Source organism: Bombina bombina, chromosome 3, assembly GCF_027579735.1.
Source record: "Bombina bombina isolate aBomBom1 chromosome 3, aBomBom1.pri, whole genome shotgun sequence".
Taxonomy (NCBI): domain Eukaryota; kingdom Metazoa; phylum Chordata; class Amphibia; order Anura; family Bombinatoridae; genus Bombina; species Bombina bombina.
The window spans coordinates 733,157,701-733,171,679 of NC_069501.1; the positions used below are offsets into that span (position 1 = coordinate 733,157,701).

The 13,979-nt window shown below is 35.2% G+C and overlaps 1 protein-coding gene across 1 annotated transcript in view; it reads right to left on the minus strand.

Moving 5' to 3' along the window:
* ZPLD1 (zona pellucida like domain containing 1) overlaps nt 1-13,979 on the minus strand; it is a 431,915-nt gene that overhangs the window by 140,290 nt on the left and 277,646 nt on the right. Inside the window, exon 8 of the mRNA XM_053704866.1 lies at nt 6,881-6,961. Coding sequence (XP_053560841.1) covers nt 6,881-6,961 — 81 coding nt within the window. The remainder of the gene's footprint in view (nt 1-6,880; nt 6,962-13,979) is intronic.

Consider the following 13,979-nt stretch of genomic DNA (forward strand, 5'->3'; position numbering starts at 1 on the left):
ACATTACAACCCACCACCCACATACCCCTAATCTAACCCAAACCCCCCTTAAATAAACCTATAAACCTAACACTAAGCCCCTGAAGATCTTCCTACCTTGTCTTCACCATGTCAGGTATCACCGACCACTCCAGGCTCCAAAATCTTCATCCAAGCCCAAGCGGGGGCTGGAGATCCATCATCTGGCTGAAGTCTTCTATCAAGCGACGGCTGAAGAGGTCCAGAAGAGGCTCCAAAGTCTTCATGCTATCCGGGCAGAAGAGTAGATCCAGACCGGCAACCATCTTCTTCAAAGCGGTGACAAGTGGCTCCATGTTGAAGACCTCCGGCGCGGATCCATCCTCTTCTTGTGACGTCCTAAGTCCAAATGAAGGTTCTTTTAAATGACGTCATCCAAGATGGCATCCCTCGAATTCCGATTGGCTGATAGGAATTAAGGTAGGAAAATTCTGATTGGCTGATGGAATCAGCCAATCAGATTCAAGTTCAATCCGATTGGCTGATCCAATCAGCCAATCAGATTGAGCTCGCATTCTATTGGCTGATCGGAACAGCCAATAGGATGCGAGCTCAATCTGATTGGCTGATTCAATCAGCCAATCAGATTTCCCCTACCTTAATTCCGATTGGCTGATAGAATCCTATCAGCCAATCAGAATTCGAGGGACGCCATTTTGGATGACGTCATTTAAAGGAACCTTCATTCGGACTTAGGACGTTGCAAGAAGAGGATGGATCCGCACCGGAGGTCTTCAACATGGAGCCGCTTGTGACCGCTTGGAAGAAGATGGTTGCCGGTCCGGATCTACTCTTCTGCCCGGATAGGAGGAAGACTTTGGAGCCTCTTCTGGACCTCTTCAGCTGTCGCTTGATAGAAGACTTCAGACGGATGATGGATCTCCAGCCCCCACTTGGGCTTGGATGAAGATTTCGGATCCTGGAGCAATCGGTGATACCTGGCATGGTGAAGACAAGGTAGGAAGATCTTCAGGGGCTTAGTGTTAGGTTTATTTAAGGGGGGTTTGGGTTAGATTAGGGGTATGTGGGTGGTGGGTTGTAATGTTGAGGGGGGGTATTGTATGTTTTTTTTTACAGGCAAAAGAGATTAATTCTTTGGGGTATGCCCCGCAAAAGGCCCTTTAAAGGGCTGGTAAGGTAAAAGAGCTTTATTTTAGAATAGGGTAGGGCATTTTTTTATTTTGGGGGGCTTTGTTATTTTATTAGGGGGCTTAGAGTAGGTGTAATTAGCTTAAAATTGTTGTAATATTTTTATTGTGTTTGTAATTCATTTTTTTATTTTTTGTAACAGCTTTTTTTATTTTTTGTACTTTAGTTAGTTTATTTAATTGTATTTATTTGTAGGTATTTTATTTAATTTATTTATTGATAGTGTAGTGTTAGGCTTAATTGCAGATAATTGTAGTTATTTTATTTAATTTATTTATTGATAGTGTAGTGTTAGGTTTAATTGTAGATAATTGTAGGTATTTAATTAATTTATTGATAGTGTAGTGTTATTAACTATTTAATAGCTATTGTACCTAGTTAAAATAAATACAAAGTTGCCTGTAAAATAAATATAAACCCTAAAATAGCTACAATATATTTATAATTTATATTGTAGCTATATTAGGGTTTATTTTACAGGTAAGTATTTAGCTTTAAATAGGAATAATTTATTTAAAGTGAAGGTAAAGTTGTACCTATCTATAAACCCTAATGAATTAGTAATAGTTAAAAAAATGCAATCGCTAACTTTTTTTTTCAGAATGTATTAAAAGTGTATGTAAAAATAAAGGTTTATATTACCCCACCGTTATGTTCCTTACTCCTCCCATCAGCTATTTCCTTATCTTGGAGAGAGTGACGTATAGAGCGGTCCCACCCGCTCTATACATGTCTCCAAAGCGAGTTCACAAGGATCCTATAAATTGCGCATTCGCATTGCGTCGACTACTCTCAGCAATGCGCATGCGGTGATATACTATGTTAATGCAAATCATTCATGATTGCAATAGGCATGCGCAAAACGGGAGCGCGCTTGTCTTACAAGCCCAAGAAATAATGTAAACGCATGCGCAGATCATCCAGGAGTCGGATGACGTAGGTTGACGGCCGCCTAACGGCCAGATTGTCAATTGGGTGCTGAAAAAACGTGACCTGCCATCAAAAAAAAAAAAAAAAGACAGGTTGTATTTACGGATTGAACTAAAGTAAGTATAAAAGGCTAAAACTCGATTTATACTTAGAATTGAAAAAAATGATGAATTAAAGTGCTATTCATTTAGGGTGACAAGTGTAATTAGCTAATGCGATAGAGCGCACTTTACCTTCACTTTAATAAGATTTAATTTATTTCGTTAGATTTAAATTATATTTAACTTAGGGGGGTGTTAGGGTTAGGGTTAGACTTAACTTTAGGGGAGATAATACATTTATTAGAGTAGCGGTGAGGTCCGGTCGGCAGATTAGGGGTTAATACTTGAAGTTAGGTGTCGGTGATGTTAGGGAGGACAGATTAGGGGGTTAATACTATTTATTATAGGGTTATTGAGGCGGGAGTGAGGTGGATTAGGGGTTAATACATTTATTATAGTGGCGGTGAGGTACGGTCGGCAGATTAGGGGTTAATAATTGTAGGTAGGCAAAGGTGACGTTGGGGGCAGCAGATTAGGGGTTAATAAATATAATATAGGGGTCGGCGGTGTTAGGGGCAGCGGATTAGGGGTACATAGGGATAACGTAGGTTGCGGCGGTGTGCGGTCGGCAGATTAGGGGTTAAATTTTTTTATTAGAGTGGCGGCGATGTGGGGGGCCTCGGTTTAGGGGTACATAGGTAGTTTATGGGTGTTAGTTTACTTTAGAGCACAGTAGTTAAGAGCTTTATGAACCGGCGTTAGCCCAGAAAGCTCTTAACTCCTGTTTTTTTTCTGCGGCTGGAGTTTTGTTGTTAGATTTCTAACGCTCACTTCAGCCAAGACTCTAAATACCGGCGTTAGAAAGATCCCATTGAAAAGATAGGATACGCAATTGACGTAAGGGGATCTGCAGTATGGAAAAGTCGCGGCTGGAAAGTGAGCATTAGACCCTTACCTACAAGACTCTAAATACCAGCGGTAGCCCAAAACCAGCGTTAGGAGCCTCTAACGCTGGTTTTGACGCTACCGCCAAACTCTAAATCTAGCCGTTAGTAAACTGAAATGTAAAAAAGAGCTTTATGCATAAACAGGAGGGAGCTGCTAATGTGGAATGGTCAATGCAAGATTAGGTAAAGATCTTTAAACATGCTGCATCTTTTTCGACTGACAGAAAAATTATAAAACAAAGTGGCCTTTTCTTGGTATTTCAACCCTTCTAAGCTCTCCAAAATAAAGGACCACAATATTGTGCTTGTTTTAGAGGCTGTGGGGAGAAAATCTTGTACTTTCATGTGTGATGAGCTTGCCCATATGTCACACAACTGTGTAATAAAGATGTAAATTTAATTGCCCAACAGAAAGTTGTATTTTCTTAAGCTAAGAAGAATAATGTTGACAAAGTATTATTCCACTAATATTAATGATATTTATCTTTATTTACCCCTGTTAAACTATGTAAAAAACGTTTTTTCTTGGAACCGCATGGAGATTTTCCTGCATTTATCTAGAGTACTGAATAGCTATTCAGAAATAAATTAAGAGGCTTAATTGTGATGGCCAACAGGCACATTTTTAATTCTGATTGGTTAGCATAATTTTATATGCATATATTTATAATCATCAGAAAATTACATCCATCCAGGGAAGAATCACTCTTTTAAATCAATAGTTTTATTGTATAATGTATAAGCAAAACATTAATTTAAAAGAGCAATACGTACTGTTTCCCTAAATGGATGTGTAAGGGATTTGAAATAACTAGTGTATAATGGAATGAGACCCTGGCATGGTTGCTCTTCTTTAAGGTGAGAGAGCACCACTACCTTGTTGGGTAGGTGGTTAATAGATAAATAGTCAGATAGACAGACATATAGACATATAGATATATAGATAGATAGATGATAGAAGGATAGATCGATAGATAGATAGACTAATTTTGTGTGCATATAGAAGAGAAACACAATAGTCAATACGATTCTGTAGACCGTCCAAGCAGAGAGCATATTATCTTCTATTATAGTTTCACAGAAAATTATTTATTAATTAGTTAGTGTTATCCACTATCAATATGTAGCGTACTAAAGCCAGAGAGTGGTGCTATGATATTTTTCATTACTGTAGCTTGCTTAATTCTAAATTTGCCATTTTTATTGTACTTTTAAGGTAATATCCTTTTTTTATTAAAAATACATTATTGCAAACCTTTTAGTTTAAGTAAAGTATATATTTCTTTAATGCATACAGTGTTTTTATTATTTAACTATGCATCCTCTTGGAGTGCTGTCTATTTTTCTTTTCCAACAACTAAAATGATATTAGATGGATTGCGCTATGATGGACCATTTTATCATGGTGAGAGAGGCTAAATAAGGTCAACAGCGAGTAATAAGAGTGGTAGAGCATTTGAGGCAGGCTATGCCTCTGAAAGGCTCAGTGATTGTGGCACATCCAGTCAAAAAACCTGGGCCAGGTTGACAGTGAGAAGTGAGAAATGTTGAACCTCATATTGCCATTTGGTCAGTGACAGAAAAAAAAAAGATGACAAACCTGTGGAAGAAGCTGCCTAGGGTTAGAGAAATTGGTAAGAGCATCACAGTTTGTTAAAGAGGCTAGGCCAGTGTGTGGTGGTAAAAGACTGGTGACTGGCAAAAAAAAGGGAAAAGCAACCTGGGGTATAAGCAAAAGGCAATACGTTTGTAAGGCAAATAGCTCAAAGAGAAAGATGGAGAGAGTGGGAGAGAAGATTAAAAATGAGATACATTGGCGGAGAGAAAAAGTTGAAAGACTGCAGAGGAAAGGGAATTAGACATTATAAAGTGAGGAGTAGAACTTTCTTGATATTGTAAACCACTCACGTTATTTTGGTGTTTTTTATTTTTTTTATTGCTAGTAAAGTAAACTAGAGTACCAGGCAAATTATCTTATGCCTTGACTTTTAAAAACACCATTGTGATCTCTGCTGTACTAAAAGCCATCCAAGTCTCTGTTGCAAAATACATTATCCTTGATATCTTTTACACTGAATAAGGTAATATTATTCCAATAAGTAAGATATACCACTGTCTACTTTAAATCAGACACCCCTACTAGTAGCTAAGTACTAAGGAGTTACTAAGATAATAGTTTTAAAAAATCTTGAAATTTGGGCAAGAGCCTAATTTTGCTATTTACATCTCTAACTGAATCTAAGTCTTTGGGGTTTAAACAGAAGGTATGTCCTTGTTTTGACTGTTTTCATATTCATTTTGAGGTAATTAAAAGTATTTGGAAAACAAAGGGGCTTTGAATGCTCATCTTACATAGTAGGTCTGTGAGAAGCAAATTAATGTAGAACTGCCTTCTGCATTAGATACATACATTTTAATGTTCAGTCCTCATATTTGGCCTATCCAGTCCCCTAGCAAATTTCAGCACGTGTTAATTTACGTGGCTACCTTAAGCTCTGTGCCAGGAATGCTAACGCATTCATTTGTACCTGTCTCTTTATTGCTGTAGCTACCAGTGCTGGGCTGTGGTATTTATGTCAAGTTTCACAATATTTTTGGTTACTGTTTGGCAATATCATGATATGTTGGGTTTGGTGTTAATGCATGAATTAATGCAGACCTTATGGGGCCAATGTTTCATATGTCAGGCGGACATGATTCGCTGTTGCGAATCATGTCTGCTCAACATCGCTAAATGCTGACAGCATACGCTGTCAGTATTTACCATTGCACAAACAGTTCTAGTGAAATTCTTGTGCAATGCCGCCCTCTGCACATTTGCGGCCAATCCGGGGTGTCAATCATCCTGATCTTATCTGATTGTGATGATTGCAGTCCACTACCTAAAAGGTGGCAGAGAAGTTAAGGAGCAAATGCTACTTAACTTCTGTTTCCGGCGAGTTGGAAACTACTGGGGTAGATAGCAGCATCCGCTGCTTGTTAAATCTACCCCTTAGTCTCAGTTAAGGAGCCATGTCCAATATAACACATGTTTTTAGAGTACTTACTATAAAAACTCATGTCTGTTGGTAATTCAGAAATATTGAGACTTGCACACTCTAACAGTGTTGTGTGAGTTACTTTTGCTATGGGTTTAATTTACCATTTGTATACAAATTAATGGTTTTAGGACACATCAGATTAATTAGAATAAGAAATAAATGAGTTAACCCTCAAAAAGGTAATTTAATTTATTCAGGAATATTTAAATCCAACCTCTAATCCCAAAACATACTTTGAGTCTCAGGTCTTCATTCTTTAAGATGCAAACAGGCACGTATCCATGGATAAGTCAGTCTAGTTATTATTTAAGTCCTTTAACTTGTGAGGGGAAAGATAGCATTCAGAATTCCTCTTCTTAACGTGTAGATCTTAAAAGCTTCATTTAAACATTATTAATAGAACTATTTGTGACTGGAAATTAATTTGAATACTTTTATGCATTTATGTTCACTTTTGTGATATATTCCATAATAAATCTCTAGAAAAATATGGCTAAACAATAACCAATGTAATTTCTTTACACTTTACAATTATCTAAATATAGCTGAAATTGCTGTTTACTGTAAAAAAAAGTTCAAATATGACTGAATCTCTATTGTCTATCCAAAAGTATATTTTAAAAAAAAACTGTAAAATTATGATTTTTCTGGCCACATTGTTGAATTCAATTACTTTTTTGTTCCTTTAAAACTCCCAAAAACAATATATATTCTTTCTCCATGATCAATATTAAAATCAGTGCTGTTAACATACCTGAAGAAGAGATCGTATCTGATGTCATCATTTGGATTACCAGATGGTGTTGTGTAACAGTAGTCCATTAAAACATTCCACCTATAGTATTAAAATACTTTATTTAAATTTGAATTTGTACCACCATAAAAACGGGGTCAAGTAAACAATGTAATAATCTACTATAATTCTTCTCCAATGTATGTAAAGTTTTTTTTTTTTTTTCTCAGGCCTATAAAAATACTTTCATCCTGCAAATATATTTGTGTTGATATTTGAATAATTTACCTGATGGAAGATGAGAATTGTCAGAACTAATAAACAAAGAAAAATGCTAAGCAGCAAATGTTACATACAGCTTTAATAGTTCCAATAAATAGGTAATCTAAATGCTTATACAAATTGATATATTATTTTGACAGAATCCAGAAGTATTCTTCCAATCACTGTTTTGTTTTCACAGCTAATATAATAGCAAACATTTGCATACTGAGTATGGGAAGATATGTGTTGAGAAAAATTGAAATGTGAAATGGGAAATCCATCTAAAAAGTTGTCAATATTTTTGTCTGCAAACTGTTCCATTAAATAATTTGTGCATATAATAAATATAATAAGCTTTTTAAACTGGAATAGAATCAACTCCACAAAACATATTTTTGAATCTAAAATTAAAAAAAAAAAATAGATATCTCTGTTTGTGTCTTTTTCATGTTTAGCTTGACATCATTGTCCCTTGAATGTGACCTAAGATGGACATGTTTATAAATGCAAGCTACCTCTGCATCCATGTGGGTCATTTACATATTAGATCATAAAACCCATGCTAACTTTATCAGCATTTTTTCAATATGTTATGTACTTTAAAAAAAAAAAATGCCTGTTCATATTATAAATGTGCTTTCAATATTTAAAGTCTATAAGAATCTTTGTAGATAGATCATCTGATAATGTTTGTTTAAAGGACTGTCTATATATAATTATATGCAAGTAGTAACGCAAAAATGTGATGCTCTGACAGATTAGAAAATTTATTTTTTGCATCTTTATGGCCCTTTAACTATAATTAGCAAAGATGTGGATATTGTTCTCTGATCCATAAACCAATATATTTGAAAAACATACTGGAAACGACATGCCCAGATATTTTATGAATGCCATTTATTAGTTTTGTTCAAATTGAATCTTTTTATATCATTCAAAGTTATTTATCCTTGTGCCATTATTAACTGCATTGCATTTCATTCTGTATGGTAATCTCCCATATGACACTGAATCAAAACTCAACAGTTTTACTCTATTGAAAACCCATTTTGACATTTTTTACACAATATATGTTGGCTTTTAACACAATTTATGATCTATCTATCTTGTGCATGCTTAGTTTACATTTTAACAACATAATTGTTATCTTGTTTAATAAAAGTGCAAATATTGATCAAACCCGACCATAGAGTCAAACATTTAAGGCAGTCAATATCAAACTAATGACCATGTTCTGCTTTAGCATTTGCTATTCATATTTTAGCATTGAGTTCATAATTATAATGTATAAACTAATCATTATAATCAATGAAAGTTCTACAAATTGATAACTTTATACAGCTAATACATGTCTAGGTGCTGATTTAATGCAGATTTAGTATTCTCATTTTAATTACTCAGAAATAAACCCAATGGCCAGATAAAGAGGCAAATAGACTTAGTTTTCTGACAGAAAAAGGATTGAGTAAACATATTTACATAACTTGCAATATAAACATGCTGTAATTAATTATAATTAAATCAGAATACCACTACTTATTCATTTTTAGCTTTTAAATCTAAATAAAATTGTGCTACTTTATATGTAAAGGTAATGATGGTCTCTCCTCATTTCATTACTAAAGAATGGGCAATAGGGTTTACAAAAATAAAATTTTTACTTAGATATAACTTACAAAATAAATAGTAAAACTAATATGTGAGATTAAATCACTGGTTATTACAGAATTTTGGCCTAGATTTCCATTGGTTAGAGTTTATGGAGCAATAACATCAAACTCAAAAAATGTTTGTCTATTGTTTGTATTTGATGGATTGGAATGCTACTAGAGATAGTATTTAATGACTAACTAACTTTTAAAAACCAAACTTCCTGTTAGCTCCTTATAAAGAAAACATTACCAATTTTGAATAGATTATGAGTGGCGTTAACTATTGCGCACAAGCAAAAAGGGGTTTATCACAGCTCTTTGCACTTGTTGGAAGTAGCACATGTATTACAAGTTTAATGCGCTCGAGATAGTGAAACTTCAGATCTCTGGTTAACTGTCACACTTGACTAAAATGTTATACAAAAACATCAAAAATAAATTTAAAAGTACAGTTACACGCATAAAAACGCTATTTAATAAAAATAATTTAAAAAATAAATTTCATTAAAAATTATAAAAGCTCAAAGATATGAGGTCTCAGGTGTTAGGAAAAAAAAGGACTGCAAAAGGTGTTAACACAGATACATACATATACAGTCTAAATATGTATGTGCAATCCAACAGTTCATCATATAATTCACTATTTGTAGAAGGGCTCTCACAGGATTTGAAACATGCAATCTTTATTATTTTCATAAAAGTCAGATGTCAACGTTTCGTCTTAACGTTAAGCCTTTTTCAAGACAACATGTTTTTAATGAATCACATATAACACATACTAGAGCAACTTTCTGACCGCACTCGCTTCAGTGGCCAGAAAACCGCTTCAGTGTGTGTTACATGTGATTCTAACAAATCATGTTGTCTCAAAAAAGGCTCAATGTTGAGACGAAACATCGACATCTGACTTTTATGAAGATTGAATCAAAAATCCTGTGATTGCCCTAATTATATATATATATATATATATATATATATATATATATACAACGTGACGTTTTAGGGAAAGACAAAAGTGTAAAGAAGAAAGTGTAGCTTAAATAATAGAAGACCCCACCAACAATTAGCAAAAAACGCCAAACAGTTGCCATAGTAACAGTGATAGACATAGGAATCATGTAAAAATAATATCAGAATAACAATTATCCATCTTTTATAACATCAATATATATCATTATAACATAGACAAAGTGTACATAGTGTATTATAAGGGCTCAAAGAGTCACAAAATTGCAACAATAAACAAAAACGTTTGCTTTCAGTCTGAGCACAACATGTTAAACCTTATTGTGATCACAACTAAACTTGAATCAAAGCTTTTCAAATCGCTCTCAGTTTTGAATGCAGCTAAACATCTGTTCTATATACTAGTAAGGGTTGGTATAATGGTAAAAGCCTACTGATGTGTTTCTGATAGGCTAGTTGTTATAGATAGATTATAAGCAACTCATTTGCATCTGTGTAAATTGCTTTGTATTTATATTCTATATTCTATAATTCATTTTGAAGCAATGGTCTATATGGTTCTGAACATTATAAGTCATTATTTTTTAGTCTTTTTCTATACAACTTTAAGTATTTATTGTTATCTATGTCTAGTTCTATAGGTATATAGTACTGATAATAGTGGCGAGTAGTGATGTCGCGAATAGTTCGCCAGCGAATAGTTCCCGGCAAACATTGCATGTCCGCGTTTGCCTCGGCGGGCAAACATATGCGATGTTCGATCCACCCCCTATTCATCATCATTGAGTAAACTTTGACCCTGTACCTCACAGTCAGAATACACATTAAAGCCAATCAGCAGCAGACCCTCCCTCCCAGACCCTCCCACCTTCTTGACAGCATCCATTTTAGATTCATTTGGAAGCTGCATTCTTAGTGAGAGGAGGGACAGTGTAGCTGCTGCTGATTTAATAGGGAAATCGATAGCTAGGCTAGTGTATTCAGTGTCCACTACAGTCCTGAAGGACTCATCTGATCTCTGCTGTAAGGACAGCACCCCAAAAAGCCCTTTTTAGGGCTAGAACATCAGTCTGCTTTTTTTTTTTCCTGTGTAATCTAATTGCAGTTGCCTGCCTGCCAGCATGTGTATCAGGCTCACAGCGTATACTGTGCCCACTTGCCCAGTGCCACCACTCATATCTGGTGTAACAGTAGTGTACATTTAAAAAAACAACACTTTTTTGACTGTGAAATAATGGCAGACAGCTGCCAGTACCCAAGATGGCCGCCAATAAGGCAGATGGGGAGGGTTATAGAGCTGTGTTGTTGGGGATCAGGGAGGTTGGGGGCTAAGGGGGGATGCTACACAACAGCATATGTAAATATGTTAAAAAAAATTAAAACATTTAAAAACCTTTTATTTTAGTACTGGCAGACTTTCTGCCAGTACTTAAGATGGCGGGAACAATTGTGGGGTGGGGGAGGGAAGGGAGCTGTTTGGGAGGGATCAGGGGTTCTGATGTGTCAGGTGGGAGGCTGATCTGAGCTCCCTACAAACTACCTAATTAACCCCTTCACTGCTAGCCATAATACACGTGTGATGCACAGCAGCATTTAGCGGCCTTCTAATTACCAGAAAGCAATGCCAAAGTCATATATGTCTGCTATTTCTGAGCAAAGGGGATCCCAGAGAAGCATTTACAACCATTTGTGCCATAATTGCACAAGCTGTTTGTAAATAATTTCAGTGAGAAACCTAAAATTGCGAAAAAATTTAAGTTTTTTTTTTTAAATTTGATCGCATTTGGCGTTGAAATGGTGGCATGAAATATACCAAAATGGGCCTAGATCAATACTTTGGGTTGTCTACTACACTACACTTAAGCTAAAATTAACTCTACAAGCTCCCTACATGCTCCCTAATTAACCCCTTCACTGCTGGGCATAAAATATGTGTGGTGCGCAGTGGCATTTAGCAGCCTTCTAATTACCAAAAAGCAACGCCAAAGCCATATAAGTCTGCTATAATGGCATGTCTGGCACACAGTGTTGGGGCAAGGGTCCATCTGACCACTGATACCTGGTCTGCAAAGCATGGTCAGGGCAGGTATATCCCCTACACTGCGCACTGTGAAGCGGGCGTATCCCTTACACTACCTGATCGATACATCATACCTGATGTTTTACAGCACGTTATTCCAAACAATTTAGGAATGTTAGGTGATTTATGCCCTTTATGGATTAAAACCAGACTCTGCATCAACTATGTAATTTTCCATGGGAGTTTTGCCATGGATCCCCCTCCGGCATGCCACAGTCCAGGTGTTAGTGCCCTTGAAACAACTTTTCCATCACTATTGTGGCCAGAAAGAGTCCCTGTGGGTTTTAAAATTAGCCTGCCTATTGAAGTCTATGGGCGTTCGCCCGGTTCGCCCGTTCGCAAACTTTTGTGGAAGTTCGCGTTTGACGTTTGCGAACCCAATTTTTTAGGTTTGCGACATCACTAGTGGCGAGCTTTTCATTTTTGGTTTAATATATGCAGCCATAAACATATGGTTTTACTAATCTGCTTTGTTTTGAGCGATACATATGTTCCAAGTGTTGAAAGGTGTGTGTTTAACTTGGTTGCCGTAGTAATGAATTGTTTTTGATAAACTGAAAGTTACAGGGTTTGTAAACAATCTATTTGCAACCGTGAGAACCGCTTCTTATTTATAATTGACAACTCTTATGAAGCAATGTTATATATGACTGTAAAATGTGAATTTTTTAGCCTTTATTTTCTTGGATGCTACTAAGTATATCATTTTAACAATAGTGATTGTTATATCCATATAGTAATTAGAACCGGGGTGATTGCTTTAATGATTTACACATACAGCTACAGCTTATATGATTTATATTGTATAAATCTGCCTTGTAGTTAGCGATACATATTCGATACATATGGTCTATGTAATGGTTAAGGTGTGTGTAACTTTGTAAAATGTAGCAATGCCACGTCCCCTGGATTGTCTTTGATATGCTTGATTTTATTGGGTGTTTGTGAATAATCCATTTGCATCCATGCCAAACGCTCTATATTTAGAGTTGATAACATCTTTGAAGCAATGTTCCATATAGCTATGATAAATGTGAGTAGGTATTTTTGAACTTATCTATTAGCAGGTAGCTAAGTTTATTTATTTATTTCTATCGATGATGATGATAGTTATATTCATTCACATAGTAACAATAATTGTGGTGATTGATTTGCTTTAATGTTCAATATATATAGCTGTTAATATATGTTTTGTATCATCTGCGCATACATTTGCAACTGACTTTATGCTTGGATCACATAATATTTATGATGAGTGATTTCACAAGTTTTGATAAAAGTTTTGTTGCCATTACAATACGATTAGACATGTTGTGATCAGATTTAAAGCAAAGTTTTTTGTTTATTGTTGCAATATGTTTTTGTATCTTTCTGAGCTCTTATTATACACTATGTACACTTTGTCTATTCAAAAATGATATATATTGATGTTATATTACACTGATAAATTTTATTCTGATATTATTTTTGCATGATTGCTACGTTTATCACTAACCATGGCAACAGTTTGGCGGTTTTTGCTAATTGTGGGTGGGGTTTACTATTATTTAAGCTACACTTTCTTCATTACACTTTGTTTGAGGAAGGGGATTACTTCCCCGAAATGTCATGTTTTGGAATTAAGGAACAATTTGATTCACTATAAATCTAGTAAGTGCCATTTATTTCTATTTGGATGTATGCTGACTTGGCACCCTGAAACTTTTTACTTTCATCTTATAATATATGTGCAAAAAGCCTCCGTCTAGCGAAGTTAACATGCAAGCAGGAGTGCAAACTACCACTCCACTTATAATCTGGCTCTTTATAATAATGTCCGTACAGATATTTAATGATTTGAAATATTGCTATGATATTTAATTAATTACTCACTATGCACTAAGCTTACTATTTGAAGTAACAAGGGTGTACAGAAACAAATATTTGCATGTGCTAGTTTGTATTTTAATAATTATGGTCTTGTAATTTTCAAATATTCTACTATGAGTTGATAAAAGTTTTACTCAATTTCCATAAGCAGTTATAAAACGTTTACTCTTTTCACAGTTCAATAGGACAATTCTGTAATGCGCGTTATAAAAATTATTGTATACTATTTGACAAATTTAAGTTATTACAAACTCATGTAATGGATACAGATTCCAAAGCCTTGCTAAAA